Below are 22,412 nucleotides of genomic sequence, written 5' to 3'. Positions count from 1 at the left end.
GTTCGTAAGGCCTATATTAGGGATACTCTGATCGAGCTGGGCTCTCGGGTCAAACGTCAACGCCTTCAACAGATTACCTCCTTACTGGCGCAAATTCATCTGCTAGAAACTCGACATAAATGTGACTTTGACCCGGCTTTGTTTGCCTAACTATCTCTGCTAAGAGACTCCTTGTGCTCTCTTTGCCTGCAATGAGTTAAAGCGATGTTGGCTAAATGCCGGCGACACTTTTATGAGGACACCAACCAATGTAGCAGTTCCATGGCTCATGCACACCGTCAACAGAGATCTAAAACCTTTGTCCTGGTTATGAAATCGCCTTTGGGTTCCCTGTTGTACCTCTCTCTCTATCACAGAGAACTTCTGTACTTAGAGATGGTTTTGCAGCATCTTTCCCGTATTCGGCCATATTTAGCTTCCTCTGGCTTACCCACCCTATCGAGGTTGTTGAAATACTGGAACGTCCGATCATGGAACTAGAATAGGAGGTTGCCTTGAAACAGACAAACTCGGGTAAGGCGCCCGGCCCTGACATTTTCACCCTAAGCAATATGCCCCTATTCTTCCATTTTGTTCAAGCCCTTAATTCGGTCCGAGGTACAAGTGAGTTAGCTGCTGCTTCTCTCTCTGCCCATATGGCGTTAATTCCGAAAACGGGAAAGGACCCCATGGTGTGCCCGAGCTACTGTCCAATTTCCCTCCTGAATGTCAACACCAAATTGTTCTCCAAAATGTTGTCAATGTATGTCATGGATATAATACACCACGACCAGGCTGGTTTCATTCCAACCCGTGAGGCTAGGGATAACACCACCCGTGCCTTGAATCTCCACTCTGCCCTGTCAAAGGCGATCCCAGGCTTTTTATTATTGATGGATGCAGAGAAGGCCTTTCACAGGGTAGACTGGTCCTTTATGAGTCTTACCTTGGAACACCTGGATTTAGGCCCGCACATGTCATCCTGGCCGATGTCCCTGTATTCACGGCCTTCGACCAGGCTTCAGCCCAGTGTCACTGTCAGAGGCGTTTTCTATCTCCAACGGCACACTGTCAGGGTTTCCTGCTGTCCCCACTGATTTTTGTCATCACTTTAGAACCCCTACTCCGGACGATCCATTCCAATCTGAACATTAAGCGTCTGGAGGTTGATGCCCACTGCCATAAGGTGGCTGCGTACACAGATAACCTGCTCTTCTTGACGTCGCCGGACGTGTCCATCCCTAATCTGCTCACTGAATTTGCACGATATGGTGAATTATCAAACTCTCATGTCAATGGCCAAAAGTCGGAGGCCCTGAACCTCACTTAGCCTACTTCTCACATGCAGCGCCTACGCAGCAATTTCCCATTTACATGGTCCCCGACCTCGATTAAATACCTGGGCATTCAACTTCTGCACAACCTGGCCTGCACCTATTCTCTGAACTTTCTCCCCTACTCCAGAGTATAAAATCTGACCTCCAGGACTGGTCGCATTTGGCATTCTCGTAGATGGGTAGGTGTAATGTCATAAAAAAGAATGTCCTGCCTAGACTGCTCTATCCCATACAGGTGCTGCCCTTCTCAGTCCCTAGAGGCTTTTTTGCTTCTGTCTGATCTCGAAATCTCAACATGAATTCTCTACCTCTACTTCTCACTATTTGGGCCTCTCTTCTAAAATTGTTTTTTCTTTACCCCCCCCCTCTCCACCACACAATATATATATATTTCACCCTCTCTCCTGCCCTCTCCCTATTACTGCACTCATCATTTCCTGCTCATTCTGAATCCACATGCTAGAGTTACCTCCAGGACACTGAGGCATGTTCACCCGTACAAAACTCCCTCTCATCTTACTTATCTCTCCCAATCCGGGCCCTCTTTTTTCTAATACTCACCCTCCTAACCAGCACTGCCTTTCCTCTGGCAGCAGCCTTCATCCACACAACCTGATTTCTATTCCCCTGCTTCCTATAACCAGGCCCTCCTTCTCTTGTGCCCTCTGGAATGCCCGTTCTGTCTGTAATAAACTCACCGCTGTCCATGATCTTCTCATCTCCAATACCTTTAACATGCTTGCTGTCACTGAAACCTTTCTTCAGGAATCCGACTCTGCCTCCCCTACTGCCCTCTCCTATGGTGGCCTCCATTGGACGCCCTCACCCAGACCCAATGGACAGAAAGGAGGTGGAGTGGGAATCCTCCTATCCCCGCAATGCACTTTTCAAATTCTGCCTTCACCTCCCTCTCTATCCCTCTCCTCTTTTGAAACCCACTGCATTCGCCTATTCTCTCCAATTTCTCTGAGGATTGTGGTTATATACCGCCCCCCCCGGACCAGTATCTCGCTTTCTTGATGACTTCTCTGCCTGGCTACCCTACTTTCTCTCCTCAGAAATACCCACTATCATTCTTGGTGACTTTAACATAGCTACTAACATTAACTCCCTGGCTCCCACTCAATTTCTTAACCTAACCTCTTCTTTTGATCTAATTCAATTGACACAGACTCCTACTCACTTTGATGGTAACACACTTGATCTTGATTTCTCCCACCTATCCACTCCTTGCAACCTCTCCAACACCCCTTTCCCACTCTCAGACCACAACCTGGTCAGTTTCACAATCATCCTGTCCGCAACACTGACTCCCCCTACAAGGCACACTGTGTCCCCTCACAACACGCAGACTTAGACCACGCCCGCTACAACCCTGGCAAACCGAAGTTACCAAACATCAAAAAAGACAAAGCCGCACTCTTGAGCGACAGTGGCGGAAAACTAGGTCTCTGCAAGACTTTACCCTGTACAAAGCTGCCCTGATAAAATATAACTCCTCCCTCCGTGCTGCCAAATAAACTTATTTTGTCACTCTCATTAACACACTCTCATCCAGACCTCGTCAACTCTTTTCTACCTTCAAGTCTCTACTATGTCCTCCACCACCACCCACTAACTTACTCACTGCCCAGGACATTGCCATTCATTTCAAAAACAAAATAGATACCATTCGAGATCAGATCGCCACTGTCCAATCAACTGCCCCTTTTATTATAGTACCTGATCCTCCATCACACTTGTTACTTTCCTCTTTTGACCCTGTCACCACAGAGGAGGTTACTAAGCTTCTCTGACCCTCCCCTCACCACTTGCCCCCTGGAACCTGTTCCCTCAAAACTACTTCGGTCACCCTCTTGCTCTATCCTAGACTCTCTTACCCACATTTTCAATCTTTCCCTCTCTACTGGAATCTTTCCTACCCCACTCAAACATGCACTAGTCACCCCAATACCCAAAAAACCTTCACTGGATCCTACCAACCTCAATAATTCCAGACCTCCTTACTCCCATTCACCTCTAAACTACTAGAACGACCTTGCCGATCCATGTTCGACGACCATGAGCGTATTATTTGTATAGATACGAAGTGGATGTGAATGTTGGTGGATAACAACATCTTTTGACACCCAGTCACATATGCACCTAATACGCACTCGGTAGGGGTGGCTGTGATTGATGTTGAATAATTCTATTGAGCGTTTTACTATAATTTGTTTCATGTGTTCTTATATAGTATTTCTGTATAAAGTGGCTGCGTCCACTGCCAGAAAAAATGGTTGTGAGCTCACTTCGGGAAGTGAGCGAACACATATCGGCGTTCGCTCACTTCTCGATCCTGTCACTGCAGAGAGAAGTGACAGGGGAGTGACTGGATTCTCCCTCTCCCCTGGATTCTACCTCTCCCCTGTCCGATCTTCCAGCGCTGACTGGCGGAACGGATGGGGGGAGGGGGCGGGTACAGCTGGCCCTGCCTCTACATAGGCAGAGCCAGCTGTCAATCACGCAGCTGGGTGGATCCATACATAATTGTTGGGATCCGTTTCAGCTGCGGCGTCTCAGTATACTGCGAGCTGCAGCTTGCGGTATACTGAGCTTTGGGTAACGGGAGGATGCTAGTTTGTGTCCTCCCGTTACCCTTCTGAGAACTATGGGGAAAAGTCCTAACCCCATAGTTCTCCTTTTAATATAGTAAATATTAAACACCACCAAATGAAAGCTTTAAAGCTGAAAAATGGCCGGGACAGGAAGGGGGTGTCATTTTCTTTTCACACTCAGCTTTATTGCTATCGCATAGGGGGATAACAAGTCCCCTATGTAATAGCAAATATAATGTGACAGGTCCTCTTTATGGAGACATCAGGGGTCTTTCAGACCCCTAGTGTCACCTAGGGACCCCAAAGAAGCTGATGAAGCCGAAAACTGCTTCACCCGCTTCTTCTTCTGGCTCTAGGAGCCAGAGAATGTTCCCAGTGACACCAGAAGTGATGAAATGCACCTCACTTCTGATGTCCAGTGATTGGAGGAGAGGTCCATGGCTAGAAGCTGCTGATCTCTCCTCCGATCTGTCAGGGGAGACCCTCCACACCGGTCCCGGCTCACACGAGGGACAGATCAGCCCGGGAAGCTGACGGCAGCACCGGCGGCTGCAGAGGGGGACACGGCGCCGTATTGTACAAGTGATTGCTTGTATTTAAACAGCAATCATGGTTAAAAAAAACACACACACACGTAATGAACTACATATCACACACATATCCCACACTCATTAAAAAACACACACATAGCTTAATTAAAAAAAACTCACACACACTCATTAAAAAACACACAATAAAACACACTCTCACAACTAATTAAAAAATGTCCCCCTCTCCTGCTTACCTGTTTTGCAGGAAGGGGGGCTGCATCCTTGGGCTTCAGTGAAGAATCAGTGTGCTCTGCACTTTGGCTGGTGCAGACCATACTAATCGCTCCCTGCATGTTAGCAGAGGCCCCACGAGGGAGCGATCAGTATGATCTGCATCATTTAATATATTGCCGTTTCGGCAATATATTAAATGGGATGTGGGCACTTGTCAGGTTTAAAGATGGCCGCCGCTACTCGCGGCGGCCATCTTTAAAAACCTAATGTGCAATGGACACGGGGCACACCGAAGGCTCGCTGGAGAGTGCGGGCCCCGGCTTCCTTCCTCCTTCAGTCACCTGTACGGCCGTCACCCAGGTAAGGTTTGCGGGCCCCTGAGGCTGCCGGGCCCCTTACTTGAGTGTCAGCCGTACCCCCCTGACGGCGGCCCTGCTCACTTTGTTTACAGAAAAATTTGTTTTACAGTAATAGAGATGCATATAAGGATCTGAAGCAACAAAAAACATAAAGATTGGGATAGCATACAGAGTTTATCACATGCTTCTAAACAATATTTGGATATGCCCATTATGGATATGGGATTTCAAGATTTCTGCACTTTACAAGATTTGAGCACAGTCAGTGGAGATATAGATCGTTTCCACATTAGAAGCACGATTCCACAACCCCCCAGAGTAGAATTTTTCATTAAGACAAGACCTTGATAGACAAGATAGAGGGGATCAGTTAGACCTCTTTCAGAAGTTGGTAGAGAGAGATCTAGTTTTGTTAGCAGAGGAAATCAAGAATAATACCCAGAGACCCCAGTATAATTTGAGTAGAGTAGAGAGAACGGCATTTGGTATCTTTAAAGAACAACACAGATATTGTAATAAAAAATGCTGATAAAGGTGGAGCAGAGGTGATTTTGAACACTGCTGATTATGAGAGTGAAGCCTATAGACCAGTGCTCCCCAACCTTTTTATCGCAGCGGACCGGTCAACGTTTGATAATTGTCCCGCTGGCCCGCGGTAAAATTGTCGTTCAAGTGGCGAAGCAGTTTTGAAGGTTTCATTGCCTCATTAGAGAGCTGGTCGCCGCAAACTATGCAGAGCGGTTTTGGTGTGTGGGAATCACCTGTCCCGATAAATCCATATTTCAAGTAGGACTCATGGTATTGTCTGTTAAAAGTTACATGTTTCTTTGATGTTGAAGGCCCTTCTTCTGTCTCTTCACTGGGCCTTTTCTTTTTCCCAAGGAAACTTTCTAACGACGTCTGTTTCGTACTAATTTTTGCTAATTTGTGGGTTAAATTTGAGCAAACACAATATACACGTACACCAAGCACTGTTAAGCATGAGAAAGTACTGGTGAACAGAGAGAAGAGCGATACACATCTTCTCTTTACCAAAGCTACAACGCCACTGCCGCTTGCAGCCACTCAGCTCCAGACGTCACCTAAAACCGCCCCGATATCACGATATTTTGCGCATGCGCGGTATTGGTGCGGCTTTAGGTGACGTCTCTCAGCTCCCGGTTAACCTCTCGTCCTGGAAAGTCGGACAAACCCGAGAGAAATACACCACAGTAAATAAAATGGAAATAATTTAATGTTCCTTGGGCGGCCCGGTACCATTTGATCCACGGACCAGTACCGGTCCCGCGGCCCGGGGGTTGGGGACCACTGCTATAGACAATTGAATGATAGCAATACCTATTCTAAATTAAGGATTGACACCACAGTGCAATATAAGAGAGTTGGAAGACCTGGTAGGGGAGGATAGGTCTCTGGGACTCTTTGAGGATAAATTTTTAGATAAATTGGTACCTGATTCACAGAAATTCTCTATTTTTCACCATCTTCCTAAAGTTTATAAGCAGGACCACCCCCCAACAGGTAGTATTTGGTTGTATTGGGTCCCTTTTGTGAGCCTCTCAGTAATGTTGTGGACTTTTTTTTACAACCTTTGGTTAAAATTTTACCCAGCTATATTCAAGATACTAAACATGTCATGCAAGGGAGGTCCAGAAAGCGACCAAAAATAGCTCAAAAGGGAATAAATAGGGACATTCATAGTGCAGTATGTCCAATAAAAAGCTTTATTTAAAAGGTTAAAAATACTCGCAAGAGTCAAGAAACAAATCGCATATAAACACCGCACTGATTTCTACGTAAAGACTGGGGCTTAGTGATCTCAGCGTACACCCGCTCGTCTACGCGTTTCGTCATAGGACTTCGTCGGGGCGGTGTGCTTGTTGAGTATCACTAACTTTGCCTTTATAAAAGGTAAAATCAGAGATCATCCTTAATTGATAATGAGATTCCAATACAGACAAATACCCACAGCTCAACCATAGTAATTAAAAAGGATCCTCCCATACAGGAGTCCCTCAGATAAAATCGAATGGAACTACAAATATCTGAACTGGTGCAAATTAAATTATATAATATGATGAACAGTGATAACCTAAATCTATATAAATTTAAGATTTCAATGTATGCATGTATACCATAAACGCACAATGCACAAATGCATATATAATACTGAACAGTGATAGCCTACATTGAAATCTTAAAAGCATGTATACCATAAATGCACAATGCATGTATGCATATATAATACTGAACAGTGATAGCCTACATTACAATCTTAAAATTATGTCCCTTTATTATGTTAGGAAACATTTATTATTACCCAATTTTTTGGTAAAAGATGGGGGTCACGTCGGGCAAATAATAATAAAAAAAGTATGGACACCGGCACTCCAAAGGTAAAAGTAGGTCTGTTTAATGACGCACGTGCAAGACATGCTCATCGCAATGAGCATATCTTGCACGTAGTCAATAAATAGACATACTTCTACCTTTGGAGTGCCAGTGTCCATACTTTTTTGTATTACTGGACGGTAGCCACCCGTCGACTGCCGATGCACCCAACCATTCTTATTATGGATAAGCGGTCAGGAGTGCAATGGGTAAATTGACGTCGGGTAAATTGACACCAAACATGTGAAGCCTTAAAATTGTGCGCGCCTGTGAAATCGCAAAAAACTACCAAACCCAAAATTGGCCATAGGCGATGCTTTAAAAGATTTTGCTGCTCATCAGTTTAGTGTTATCGGTGATTGATGGCCCTAAAATTATTGCTCTCACTGCAACATCCGTGGTGATATGTAACAAGTGCTGCGTAATTGGCGCAATCGTCGTTTTTGCGTGTAGGCGCACTTTTGCGCTTCTATGTGGGGTTGGGGGACTTTAAAACATTTTTGTGGGGGGGTTGTGTGTGTGAGTGTAAATTTTATTTATTTTGTGACCAATTTTTTTTTTTACACTTAACTTTATTGTTATCACATAGGGGGAATACGAATCTTTATGGAGACATCATGGGTCTCTAAGACCCTTAATGCCACCTAGGGACCCCCAGAGAAGCTGATGAAGCACAGATCTGCTTAATCAGATTCTCTTGGTTTCTGTACCGGAGGAATGCAGAAGTGATGTAGTAAACATCACTTTCTGCATTCATAGACCGGGGAGGAGAGCGGAAGGAGATTGTGTACTGACCTCCCTCCATTCTTCACGGAGCCACATCGCCCATCCCGGATCAGACGCCCTTGATCGCGAGGATGGCGACCACAAGGAGAGGTAAGGATATGCGGGGGGCGCATAGAGACTATGGTATACCATTCATCTCCTTCTGTTTATGGCTTGGTTTGTTTTGAACCTGTTTTGAACTTGTTACCTTGATAAGAGTTTGTATATATAATTGCACTGGGAGCAGCCGACAATTACCTTCAGTTTGTTTTATTATAGCTTCACTCATGCAGCTTGTTCCCGGTTTTGTTTTTACTGCTCTGCCTCCTATGTGATCTTTATATGTGACTCTCTGATAGGGGTATGATGTAATTTATAGTTTCCCCCGTGGATATAGCTGGAAGCAATGTTTTCTAATAGAATCAGTAACTCCATGGGTTAATGATTGTAACACCTGAAGAGCAGAGCGGTATACTGCAGATATAAGCGTATAGAGAAGTAGAGTCTTTACCTCTATTATTGAGCCCAGGTGGTGAAAGGCGCTGATGTGGGAGAGGTCTTTTGGTGGTGTATACACTGTCTTCTGGACACTGTATTGAATTTACTACAATATATTTTGGATTTTATGGACACCGGTCCTGTGCGGCTGATTGAAGAGGAATTGTTTGTGAGGTGAGTGCACACTTTGGTCTGCACCCGGTGAATGTACTGATCAGCAGTTGGAGGTGGAATTGAAGTGGTGAGTTCTGTTTTTTTTGGAAATTATTAAGTAATAATTGAAACTGCAGATTCTAGAAATATGTTTCTGTTTCTGGAGTAAGTGGCTGACTCCAGAAAGTGGCTTACTTAAAAATATATAAATTACTTGGTAACAGATGAAATGTCTGTTTAATATGGAGAATTAAAGAAACCGATTGGTTGCTACGCATACGCAAACACATTTACCCTTAGATGACAACTATTTGTTAACAGAAGCATGTTTTCATTAAAAAAAAACCAGTAGAAATATGGCATTAAGGAGAAAAAAGGGAACTATGCATCAAAACAGGAAGTACTCACAGGGAAGTGTACATTATTATCAAAAGTCCTTGTATCCCATCGCACTCCTGACCGGAGAATACCCAACGCCGCAGCAACAACGGATGCCTCCGCCATAACGTACAAAAATAGAAAAAGTCACTGGCACTCCAAAATAATTAAGTCAATAAGGTTTTTTTGACCCACGTAATAACACCTCTAAGCCAAGTTTCGGGACCATGCCTCAGGCAAAAAGAGAGTATAAGGAAGAAGACGAAGTGACAACATCTTAGCAAACAGTTTGGTATCCAAGTTAAGGAGCGAGATTGGGCGGTAACTAGGACATAAGATAGGTTCCTTATCAGGTTTCAGGTGGACAGTAATGTGGGCAGATAAAGAATCACAAAGGAGCCCTTCTCCCAAAGTGATAGAATTCAGGGCTGTTAGGAGATGAGGATTAAGAATTTGGGAGAACACTTTGTAATAGGAAAGAGAAAAGCCATCAGGACTTGGGGCTTTGCCGGTTTGTGTGTGTGTGTGTGTGTGTGTGTGTGTTTGATGGCGGCCTCTAATTCATGAATCATCAGGGGGTTGCCCAGGAGGGACATCCTAAAACATTTAATGTGAAAATAGCTTAATGTAGCTTAATGTACCATAATGTGCCTAAACCTCAATCAATTGCCTTGAAACTTTGCACAACCCAAGGGCTCAGCTTCCCAAACCTATCCTGAAGGTTTCATGGATTTTGGTTACCCACAAGGCAAATGAGTGACATTAAGCTTGTTTTTTTGGGAGCTTAATGTGGCTTAACGTACAAAATACAACTTAGATGTTAACCAATTTCCCACAAACTTACCATACTACAAGACTCTATCTATGCCAGCATATTCTGAAGATTTGGGGTCATTTGATAAAACATACCAAAAGTTATTCACATTAAACTATTTTATTACAATCCTAAAACATTTAATGTGAACAGCTTAATGTAAAAAGAGCTTAATGTGTAAAAAAGTATCTAAACCTCGATCAAATGCCTTAAAACTTTGCACAACCTAGTTTCCCATCTTCCCAAACCTATGTTGGAAGTTTCATGGATTTTGGTTACCCACAAGGCAAATGAGGGACATTAAGCTTGTTTTTTGGGGAGCTTATTGTGGCTTAACGTACATAAAGCAACTTAGATGTTAACCAATTTCCCCCAAACTTCCCATACCACACTACTCTATCTATGCCAACATATTCTGAAGATTTGGGGTCATTTTATAAAACATACCAAAAGTTTTTCACATTAAACTATTTTATTACATTCCTGGAAAGCATTTAGCTTAATGTAAAAAGAGCTTAATGTACCATATTGTGCCTAAACCTCAATCAAATGCCTTGAAACTTTGCACAACCTAGTTTCCCATCTTCCCAAACCTATCCTGGAAGTTTCATGGATTTTGGTTACCCACAGGGCAAATGAGTGACATTAAGCTTGTTTTTTGGGGAGCTTAATGTGGCTTAACGTACATAAACCAACTTAGATGTTAACCAATTTCCCCCAAACTTCCCATAGCACACGACTCTATGCCAACATATTCTGAAGATGTGGGGTCGTTTGATAAAACATACCAAAAGTTATTCACATTAAACTATTTTATTACATTCCTGGAAAACATTTAGCTTAATTTAAAAAGAGCTCAATGTACCATATTGTGCCTAAACCTCAATCAAATGCCTTGAAACTTTGCACAACCTAGGTTCCCATCTTCCAAACCTATCCTGGAAGTTACATGGATTTTGGTTACCCACAGGGCAAACATTTGTCTATAGAACAGGACAAGTGATCTCCTGTATCTCTCTCAGATCTCCCCCTTATCCTGGGTCACATCTACACTCTGCTGCCCCAAGTCCAGGTTACCCCCTCCCCCCACCATTCTTCTCATTTACATATATGATTGCTAGAACAGATAAAAAGACATGGGGGGAAATTGATCAAAATTGGAGCAAACAGAATCTAGAGCAGTTGCCGATGGCAACCAATCAGCTTCTCTCTTCAGTTTGTTCCGTTAAGATTTGAAAATGAGAGAGAGAAGCTGATTGGCTGCCATGCACAGCTGCTCCAGTTTTCGCCTGCTCCGGTTTTGATAGATCCCCCCCACTGTGCAGTGTAACTGGGGATGTGCGGGGTCCATGGAAATTGTTTGGTGTCACCACACATGTGAATTGGTGAATACGTTGTTGGCGTTGGGACAAAGTCAGAGCAGAGGAAGGAGAAGGAAGGTTGTATAGAGTGGGAATAATAGTCCCAGAAGGCTGCAGCAATGTCTTTAGACAGATGAAGAGAGGAGCGTGCAGAGGAATTTATCACGGATACATATGTTTTAGAGCATTGAAGACGGAGCGCACGGGGCATAAACCTGCTGCTTTGGTTGCCATATTCGTAAAAATGACGACAACATTTAAACAATGCCGCATGGGCAAATAACAGAGTGATTCTCTCTATTAACCCTAACAGGTTTGCCCCTAATGAAGGCTTTATGAGCCTCCCACACATTGTAGGGGGAACAGGCAGAGGAAGCATTCAAATCAAATAAGACCATAGGTCCCGTTCAACCTCTGCGACAGTTGTGGGGTCACATATAAGGGATTGGTTCAAACGCCAACATCAAGAACGAGACGAAGCCTGACCAAAGTCTAAAGTGATCGCAATGGGGACATGATCTGAAAGAGAGGGTATAACTATGATGGACCAAGTAAAAATCAATGCGGGTATGAGTTATATGGGAATAGGAGTAGAAAGAATAATCCTGAGTAGTGGGATAATGGATCCGCCATACATCCATCAATTGGAAAAGATGGAGGCTTTTCTTGACACACTTCAGAGTGGCAAAAGAATATGGGGGGGGGGGGGGGGGGGGAGAGGACCTAGATGAATCCAGATGCCGATCAAAAAGCAAGTTTAAATCAACCCCGATCAAATGGCCTTCCTTAAAGTTGTCTAACAGCTCAAGCATACGATCCAAGAAGGAGATCTGACCCAGGTTAGGCAAGTAAACATTGACAAGTGAACGGTCTGAGTACCTATCTGCCCTTTGACCAAAAGCAGCTTGCTCCGGCATACATGTCGAGCAGAGTCCAGTGGACTGACTGAGAGAGAAGGATGCATACCCCACATGATTTTTTTGTCATGCGGGTAACTGTGATACACTGTAGGGTAATGGTGATCATGAAACATGGGGGCTCTGAAGGAATCCTATCTGCGCCCGTTGCCGGTGAAGCTCAGTCAAGATCATCCTGCGCTTCTCCAGAATGTTGAGGCCTTTAACATTGTACGAGATTATCTGAAGCAGGTCCATTCTGTAATGGGGGGGAGAAGAGAGGGGAAAGGGAGGGGAAGCAAGGAGGATAAGAAGAGGAGAAGCAGAAAGGTACTACAGTGAGTCGGAAAGAAGCAGGAAGAAAGAAAAGCGAGGGAAGATAGAGAGAAGAAATGGAAAAAAGAAGAAAACAATAAGCAGCTAAGAAGATACACAAAAACCTCCAAATTACTGCATATGGATATGTTTCTGAATAAATCAAGAATAAGATGCATCTGTGCAATCTCCTCCTTCATTGCGTAAAGATGGATACGGCAAATGACGTCCCTTGGTGTGTGAGAGTCTGGTGGCCGACGGCCTAAGGATCTATGGGCTCGGTCAATTTACAAGGGGGTATCGGGAGAGTGTTCCAGGTATGGATTAAAGAAACCTTGAACTGTGGTCTTCAGATCCGCAGCAGCAGCCGATCCAGGGATACCTTTAATGCAGACTGTATTCCTCCTGCCCCAATTACCCTGATCATCCAGGCCTTGCAGCCATCTGTTGCATGGAGGAAGAGTGTGCATCTTCCAGTTGTGTGATTCTGCGGATGAGGTCTGACTGAGATTGTTCAATAGCAATGACTTTAGACGTAACAGTAGAAATCTCTTTAACATCTGCAATTGCTAGCTAGTATGCAGATTCAACACAAAGAGTAAACGCCTCTAAATCAGCTTTGGTAGGGAGTAAGGCCACCAGGTCAGCTTTAGTGGGAAGATAACTTAAAAATTCCTTGAACTCGGCACGCCAAGATTCAGATGGGTCACCAGCATCCACTTGCACAGGGCGATGCGTCCATGTAGTATCTTTATCACATGGTGGATGTTGAGTAGGCAACGAAAAGCAGGAAGAACGGGAAGGTAATGGGGCTTCCCTCAATTCAATCCCCTGTTTTCTCTGCTCTAGAGGCAGTGCAGGAGCCACTGAGCTAACCTGCGGTGGTGTCAATGGCGGGTGGTGGAGGCAGCTGTATGATGGAGCAGCCGCGCGGCTGGCTGGAGAAGGCGCCAAGGCCGCCGTGCTCCCAGAAGCCACATCCGATCTTGCCCGAAAAGAAATGGGAAGAGACTGGGGGGACTTGGGTGAGAAGGCTTGCGGGGACTCACCGGGCGCCATGGGTTCCATCTCAGGCTACAAATCATCTGGGGAGGCCGCGGGCAATGAGTCACACTCCAGCGTTTGCAGTGCAGGAGAGCCTGCAGCGGTGTATGCTCAGCGTCAGAGGAGGGTCCCAGAGCATCAAAGAGGTGCTTGAAGGCAGTTTTAGGGGTGAACTGTGAGTCACGCTGTTTACTCTGCCTTGTCATGGGCAAAAATAAAGAGCTTGTGCTGGTATAGCTGGTGAATAAACAAAAGTTGGGTCCGGAACAAAAGCAGCACGCTCCTCACTCCTCCATTACTTAGCCACGCCCTTCAATATGTGACTTTTTTAATGCAAAAAAAAACGTTTATTAAGCCCTTCACTCCTACATATACATACAAATGCAAACACTCACTGCTAACTCTAATTTAATGAGCAGTGATTGCCTATGGGCAATGTTGGGTACTGTAGGTTTATTTTGCCATTTCATGGGTGCATGTAAGTTTGATATCTATTTACCTGACACGACCGGATCTTTAGTTTACCAAAAATATGGGTATTATGTTCTGTGTGTGTTTGTACTAAAATTCATTATAGTTTATTTTTACTAAAAATATTGATAAACATTTCTGCAAATATTGTGCGAAATAAAAACTTGCAAATAGCATTTTTTTATACTACAGGGCCTCTGCTTTCAAAAAATTGTTTGATTTTTTTTAAGCCAAAAATTAAGATTTTAACATGTGTGCAAAACATAAAAATTGCTTTGAATGCAAAGTGGATAATATTACTTGGATACCCAACTCCTGTTAGATAGGTTAAAGCTTTGGATATTGCAACAATGCAAAATGTATATCACAAAATGTTACAGATTTGTTAATGCTACTATTTTCTTTTAAACCTACAAGTTGTTCAATCAGGTTACTAATTCATCACCAATCATGGCTTCCCTTCCACCACGGTTTGCACACATTTGGTAAACTTTACATTGTTGGTACACTTTACGTTCTTATTTTCAAGTTGGTAAATGTGTTTTCTTGTATGTCATGAATATAGCTGGAGATGAAGATGAAGATGAATCTGGAGAAGAGCGTCTGCCATCCTGTTTTGATTATGTCATGCATTTTCTGACTGTCTTCTGGAAAGTACTATTTGCTTGTGTACCACCTACAGAATATTTGAATGGATGGGCCTGCTTTGTAGTGTCAATCATCATCATTGGCATCCTTACTGCCATCATAGGAGACCTTGCTTCTCATTTTGGCTGTACAATTGGCCTGAAAGACTCTGTAACTGCTGTGGTGTTTGTGGCCTTTGGCACGTCAGTACCTGGTAAGTTTTCCTCACACTAGTAGATATACTATACATGCACATCTATTGTTTTGTCTAAAGGACATCATGTACATTAATCACAAGTAAGCTAAAGGCACTGTGCAATGAGGAACACTGGTTTTACCTGACAATTTATGCCAGTGTAGCAACTTCACATAAAGAGATTGCACAGCAGCCTTTTTAGAAACAAAAATATTGCTTTGTTTGGTCTTCACAGACGTTTAGCTCAATTCACTATAACAGTTGCTATTGGCCATTACAACCATTATTTTCTGCAGTGAGAGCTGAAAAAAGACAGTCATATGGCTGATGGGTCATTACAAATAGCACATGAAAGATAACTTATGAAACTGAGTCTGTTGTCTAGAAATACAAAGTACACTGACTGAGAACATGTACCCATTGTTTGCTCCTCATTTGCCATTGGTCTTATGTCTGTAACAGACTGAAACTGTCTGCATTAATTTACATCTAGGCGTTCAGTGAATGCGCACCAAATTTGGGGAAAAATTGCAAGCTTTGACGTGCGTTCACGGAACATGTCAAAATCGCACAACACAGTTGCAGTGCCATTACTAGTTAATGGCACCTCAAACACAGACGGACAAAAGTGTGGGACACCTGTAGCAGAATTTGCTACATGAGTTACTCAGAGACTCCTCTTCCTACTAGTTACTGTGTATCATTATCCTGTAGTGACAGGGCTGAGAAGAAACTAATGCAATCAATGAATGGGAAAACTAAAACTCATCATGTAAAAGGGAGAACAAATACACCTCCATGTATAACATTACCTATGATTATTGTGTTATCTTTGCTTTCCCATGTTGTGATTGGAAAGTCCGTAGAAAAATTCAAATGTAAAAAATTAAAATCCAAAAAATGTTGGATACATGTTCTGCCCATCTTAAAAGGCACCCAGGATTTATTGCCCTACCGCATGTGGCAGACAGCTACATTAAAGTAGACCTAAGGTGAAAAATTTAGATTGGGTCTGTTGCTTGCCTGGGCCACCATTAGGCAGCTCTTGAGGTCAAAAACATAGAAAATGTGTGTGCAAATTGTGTGGAAAGTACTGTACATTTAAAAAAGAACGCTGGACAAAATTTGTATTAACCCTTGCAGTGGGGCTACCCCTGTACTGCAAGGGTTAACTGTTTGTTATGGTCTAGGGAGGAAAATGTAAAAAGTTATACTCATCCGATCCACCAAGCCACCTGGCTCTGAGACCAATCCTTCCAGCCTTGTTCCCCCTCCACTGCATCAGTCTAAGGTCCCTAAGTCATCAAGTTCTATACACAGTGTATAGGACGTGAGGACGCAGAGGAACAAGGAGCTAAGGAGGAGACGAGCAGGGGGAGCGCTGTTATAGCTGGCCGGCTCAGAGGATCAAGTGAATATACGCTAACTTTATTTTCCTCCATAGACCAAAACGGGCACTTAATCCTTGCAGTGCTGGGTACCCTCCATTGCAAGGCTTAATAAAAATTTGCAAGTTCTTCTTTAAGGATTTCAGAAGTAACTGTTACCCTGTAACTTACCCTGTACCACCTGTGATATTTCCAATTAAGAAGAGCTGTTATCAGACATACAAAAAGAACATTCAGAATTGTTAGTCAGAGGCTGTGGCATTGGAAGGAGTGGGAGTGCTTATACTTTACAATGAAGCAATGCGGGCCTGCAATCTGAGTTGCTGAAAAAGACTGGGGAGCTACTGAGGATAGAGAATTTATCAAAACTGGAGCCGATTTGCACTGCAGCCAAATCAGCTTCTCTTTCTCATTTTCAAATCTTACCTGAGCAAACGGAAAAGAGATGCTCAGTGGTTGCTCCAGATTGTTTGGTCCAGTTTTGATAAATTCCCCCCATTTATCAAAACTGGAGCAGACAAAATCTGGAGCAGATTTGCACTGCATCCAATCAGCTTCTCTTTCTCATTTTCAAATCTTACCTGAGCAAACTGAAAAGAGATGCTGATTGGTTGCCAAGGGCAACTGCTCCAGATTCTGTTTGCTCCAGCTTTGATAACTTTCCCCCCAGAGTATTTAGCTAGAAAAAAGAGGGAAAGAGATTTCCATGAATTGATGTTCCCTCTTCCCTGACAACTTCTGTCCAGAGCTCTGGTCCCTAGTAGTGTGCCAACTATGCTGACAGCTCTCCTTACTCCTCCCCCCAATGGGCATGCTTTATATTAAGATCAGCTTCTCCCTTTCATTTTCAAATCTTAACTGAACAACCTAAAGAGAGAAGCTGATTGGTTGCCATGGACAGCTGCTCCAGATTGTGTCTGCTCCAGTTTTGATAAATTTCCCTCTCTGTGTAAGGCTTGGTTGTAAGGTAATTAATGTAATTAAAAAAACGTACAATCTGCCTATCTTGGACAGGCAGATCGTACTTGCGATGATCGCAAGCCCGCCCCGCTGACCGCAATGACCGCAATGCCGAACGGGCAGTGTGCGCTTGCGCACACCGGCCCGTCCGGCTTTTATCTTATGAACATGCTACACACCCGCCGAAAATCGTACGATTCTCGGCGGGTTTTCAAACATGTTCGTAAGATAAAAGTCGTGCGACCTTACAGTAGTAGAGGTCGCACGGCTTCACACCTTACGATAGTCGTACGATCTCGGGATTTCCCGCGGTTATCGTACGACAGAGGCGGCTCTAGACTTTGTGAGGCCTTAGGCAAACTCAAAACGTGAGGCCCCCCACTTACACCCATAATGAAAGAAAATGCAAATAATAATTAAAAATGAACTGCATATATTGCATATTGTAAGACTCTCCTTTTCTCCTTTAATCCCAGCAGCCAGGAATTTACAACTCCTAGAGCTAGAATTTGATTTCTGACTCGTATTCTAATTCTACAAATAACTATACACAAAACATTAACCCTATGGAAGTAACCCACAGAGTGCAGAGGTCAGATGTAAGGAACGCACAGAGTGCAGAGGTCAGATGTAGTGAATGCACAGAGGTCAGATGTAAGGAACACACAGAGTGCAGAGGTCAGATGTAAGGAGCGCACAGAGTGCAGAGGTCAGTTGTAGGGAATGCACAGAGTGCAGAGGTCAGATGTAGTGAATGCACAGAGGTCAGATGTAAGGAACACACAGAGTGCAGAGGTCAGATGTAGGGAATGAACAAAGGTCAGATGTAAAGAACGCACAGAGTGCAGAGGTCAGATGCAAGGAACGCACAGAGTGTAGAGGTCAGATGTAAGGAACGCACAGAGTGCAGAGGTCAGATGTAAGGAACGCACAGAGTGCTGAGGTCAGATGTAGGGAATGCACAGAGGTTAGATGCAAGGAACGCGCAGAGGTCAGATGTAAGGAACGCACAGAGTGCAGAGGTCAGATGTAAGGAACGCACAAAGTGCAGATGTAAGGAACGCACAGAGTGCAGAGGTCAGATGTAGGGAATGCACAGAGGTCAGATGTAAGGAACGCACAGAGTGCAGAGGTCAGATGTATGGAACACACAGAGTGCAGAGGTCAGATGTAAGGAACGCACAGAGTGCAGGGGTTAGAAGTAAGGAACGCAGCCACAGAGGGCAGAAGTAAGGAATGCACGCACAGCGTGCAGAGGTCAGGTGTAAGGAACGCACACACAGAGTGCAGCATTTTTTGCAGATCGCACTGGACCGATCAATAGTACAGAACGCACAGCTTGGTAGTCCAGAATGCAGAGATCAATAGTACAGAACGCACAGCTTGGTAGTCCAGAACGCAGAGATCAATAGTACAGAACGCACAGCTTGGTAGTCCAGAACGCAGAGATCAATAGTACAGAACGCACAGCTTGGTAGTCCAGAACGCAGAGATCAATAGTACAGAACGCACAGCTTGGTAGTCCAGAACGCAGAGATCAATAGTACAGAACGCACAGCTTGGTAGTCCAGAACGCAGAGATCAATAGTACAGAACGCACAGCTTGGTAGTCCAGAACGCAGAGATCAATAGTACAGAACGCACAGCTTGGTAGTCCAGAACGCAGAGATCAATAGTACAGAACGCACAGCTTGGTAGTCCAGAACGCAGAGATCAATAGTACAGAGCGCACAGCTTGGTAGTCAAGAACGCAGAGATCAATAGTACAGAACCCACAGTTTGGTAGTCAAGAACGCAGAGATCGATAGTACAGAACGCAGAGTTTGGTAGTCAAGAACGCAAAGATCAATAGTACAGAACGCACAGTTTGGTAGTCAAGAACGCAGAGATGAATAGTACAGAACGCACAGCTTGGTAGTCAAGAACACAGAGATCAATAGTACAGAACGCACAGCATATTTGCACCACACAGATTGATATGCTATTAATGATTTGTTTAAGTAATGTGTGTTATTTAAATGCTATGGAGGGAATTTATCAAAACTGGAGCAGACAAAATCTGGAGCAGTAGCCCATGGCAACCAACCAGCCTCTCGGTTTCATTTTTAAATCTTAACTGAACACACTGAAGAGAGAAGCTGATTGGTTGCCATGGGCAACTGCTCCAGATTCTCTCTGCCCCAGTTTTGATAAATTCCCCCCAATGTATTTTCTCACCTGGACAGTCACATGTCACTTGTTGCTCTCACCTGCTTAGTGTTCCAGCTCCTGCAGACTCTGTCAACTTCCTCCGGTACCAGCTCGCTCCTGCCTGCCTCCCTCTGATTCCGGCTGGTGCCACTGCTGGGGGAGGGACGGGGGACGGGGACGACAACATGTCTCCTGTCTCCACGGGTTGCGGCCTGGACACCGGAAGCGTCAGATCACAAGGGTCCGGTCGATGCCAAACTTCCTTCAGGCAGTGCACAAGCGGGCAGTCCCCCTCTGGCAGCGCCCCTCCTGCCCCCCCCATTTCCCTAGGTTCGGCCCTGCACGAAGTGGCAGAAGTAGTTCTGCCAGTACTACAGGGAGCAGTTGCTGGCCAGGTGAGGTGTACAGGCGAGCAAGGTGGCCGCGAGGCCCTCACACGCGCGAGGCCTTAGGTGACCGCCTAACTCGCCTAATTAGAGAGCCGCCTCTGTCGTACGATTATCGCAAGGTGTGTGGGCACCTTTTAGAGGTATTTCTGGATGAAAGATAGGCAATAATACATTAGAAGAAAAAATCCTAGACAGGATGAGTTTTGCTTCAAGTCAAATCACACATATCAATCAGTCAATCAATCAATCAGATAATGCTCTTCTAAACTGCAATTCTGTCACGTAAGAAATAAAGCACATCTTAATTTCTCTTTCCGTAAACAACAATGTTTCATTTAAGATGGAACCTAAAAGGCATAAAAAAAAAAATAATGTTGTACATGTAGACTTTCTAAATATGCTACAGCTTTTTACAGGTGGAAATGAAAATTGTATTGTGATAAAATGATGTGTCTGTTGAATAGGTGTCAGGCTTAAATAAAAGAAGTGAACAATATTCAGTATTTTCTAATGCTCAGTGTATTATTTTTCTTCCCCTAGATACGTTTGCAAGCAAAGTAGCTGCTACACAGGATGTGTATGCAGACGCTTCAATTGGGAACGTGACCGGGAGCAACGCTGTCAATGTTTTCCTTGGTATTGGTCTAGCCTGGTCTGTTGCTGCCATCTACTGGGCATCACAGGGACAAGAATTCCACGTCTCCGCTGGTACCTTAGCTTTCTCCGTAACGCTCTTCACTATTTTTGCATTTGTCTGTGTCAGCGTCTTGCTGTATAGGAGGCGGCCTAGTATTGGTGGGGAACTGGGAGGCCCCAGAAGCTGTAGACTTGCCACAACTTTGCTCTTTGTAACCTTGTGGTTACTTTATATTTTATTTGCTACTCTGGAAGCCTATTGTTACATCAAGGGATTCTAAATGAAGACAAGCATAAGCCAGCAACAAATCCGCTGTACTCAACTGTCGGCAGTCTCCTTGAGGAGGATCTCCAGAGCAGAAATGATACCAGCCAATCAGAGCTCTGTTGGAGATTAGCGACAATATAATCTAAAGGACTGTGTGACTAGTATCATTGGTTGATGTGCAAAAATAGCAGTACTCTGCGAGACCCCTATAAATAGGAAAGCTCTTTCTAGCAAATTCTTGACAAACAGAACAGTGTATACACTTTAAATACTGGTCACTTTTTAAATCAGAATAACAGAAGGGAGCTATTTGTGCCACTTTGGGTACCAAGAAACATCATACTTTGACCAATGGCATAATAACCAGCAACAATTCCCTTATTCTGGTTTAGTTGAATCTTCTTTTGTTGAGTTTTTGTTTGTTTTGTTCACCAGAATCGCTTTTAAAAACTTTTGTATTTATTTCGTATTTAAACTAAACCATTGACATAGATTTTAAAAAATCTCAATATTCACAAATGTCAAACTGATAAAACAGTGGTATCTATCTATTTATCTCTCTCCTTTTTTGTTTCTCAATTTGTTCTCACTGCAAACTCAGAAAATGGAAGAAAAATGCATAAAAGTGGCTGTCGACCTTAATTTACAGTTAACAGCTAAAGAATATGTGGGAGACTCCATGTTTACATGTCAACACCCTAGCTGCATCTATGGATGTAAAGAGTAACACAAACCTTTGTATTATAGCTAGCTCTAGTTACATTGGTATTGGTCTAGCCTGGTCTGTTGCTGCCATCTACTGGGCATCACAGGGACAAGAATTCCACGTCTCCGCTGGTACCTTAGCTTTCTCCGTAACGCTCTTCACTATTTTTGCATTTGTCTGTGTCAGCGTCTGACTCCCAATAAACCAGTGTGTTTATTGGGAGTCAGTTGTAGTACAGGTAACATGAAACCATTTACTTTAAAAGAATGCAGTCCATTTATCTGCTGAGTGATGTATGCTGAATGGCCGGGGGGGTGGCGAGATGTGGAGCAGCAAAGACTGGAATCCATTCAGTACTAAATTTATATATTTCTCAGGGACTCCATCACCAAAATCTCTCTTCTGTCGGCCTTTTTACCTTTACACCAGTAGGCCATAATGAAGATATGACACTTGGACACGTGTGGAAATTTTCTTTCTTACACTGTATTGGCACGAATAGCATTATACACACCTTCCTAAAATGCGTATTGTGGCACTTCAGCATTTTACACAAGCCATGACACCTTGGGAAAAAGAAGCGTGATACTGCAGCACTGTGAGTGGAGCACTTGGAGAAACACCCAATGTGAGATATACTATTCAACATATTTTTTTGAGCCCCTGTGTTGGTTGGCTCCATCATTTTCTGTTGTCACTGATTTGTTATACATCATAATGCAGCAAGGGTGATGTGTTGGTCTTCTCAGTGGTGCCAGTAAGGGGATTAAGGGGCACACCAAGTAATTCTATCAGGGAGGTCTCACATGAGGCCCCAAGAAATTAGTTTCCAGCAGAAACCAAATTATTATTTCTGGGTGGACTTGGCCTTTAAGTAAGTAGCATTTGTTTTTCACTTTTGCATTTTATTTTTGTTAGGAAATTTCCTGC

At 43.9% G+C, this 22,412-nt stretch overlaps 1 protein-coding gene across 1 annotated transcript in view; it reads left to right on the top strand.

Annotated features, from left to right (window-relative positions):
• Positions 1–20,814, top strand: part of LOC108802331 (sodium/calcium exchanger 3-like) — a 30,501-nt gene extending 9,687 nt beyond the window's left edge. The window contains exons 3-4 of the mRNA XM_018574193.1: positions 14,688–14,963; positions 20,413–20,814. Coding sequence (XP_018429695.1) covers positions 14,688–14,963; positions 20,413–20,789 — 653 coding nt within the window. The 3' untranslated portion in view covers positions 20,790–20,814. The remainder of the gene's footprint in view (positions 1–14,687; positions 14,964–20,412) is intronic.
• Positions 20,815–22,412: the final 1,598 nt, after the last annotated feature.

The sequence above is a fragment of the Nanorana parkeri genome, unplaced genomic scaffold (assembly GCF_000935625.1).
Source record: "Nanorana parkeri isolate BGI_ZX_2015 unplaced genomic scaffold, ASM93562v1 scaffold2799, whole genome shotgun sequence".
Classification (NCBI taxonomy): Eukaryota; Metazoa; Chordata; class Amphibia; order Anura; family Dicroglossidae; genus Nanorana; species Nanorana parkeri.
Note: the sequence above shows the minus strand (reverse complement) of the source record. Positions and strands in the feature narration are given on the sequence as shown.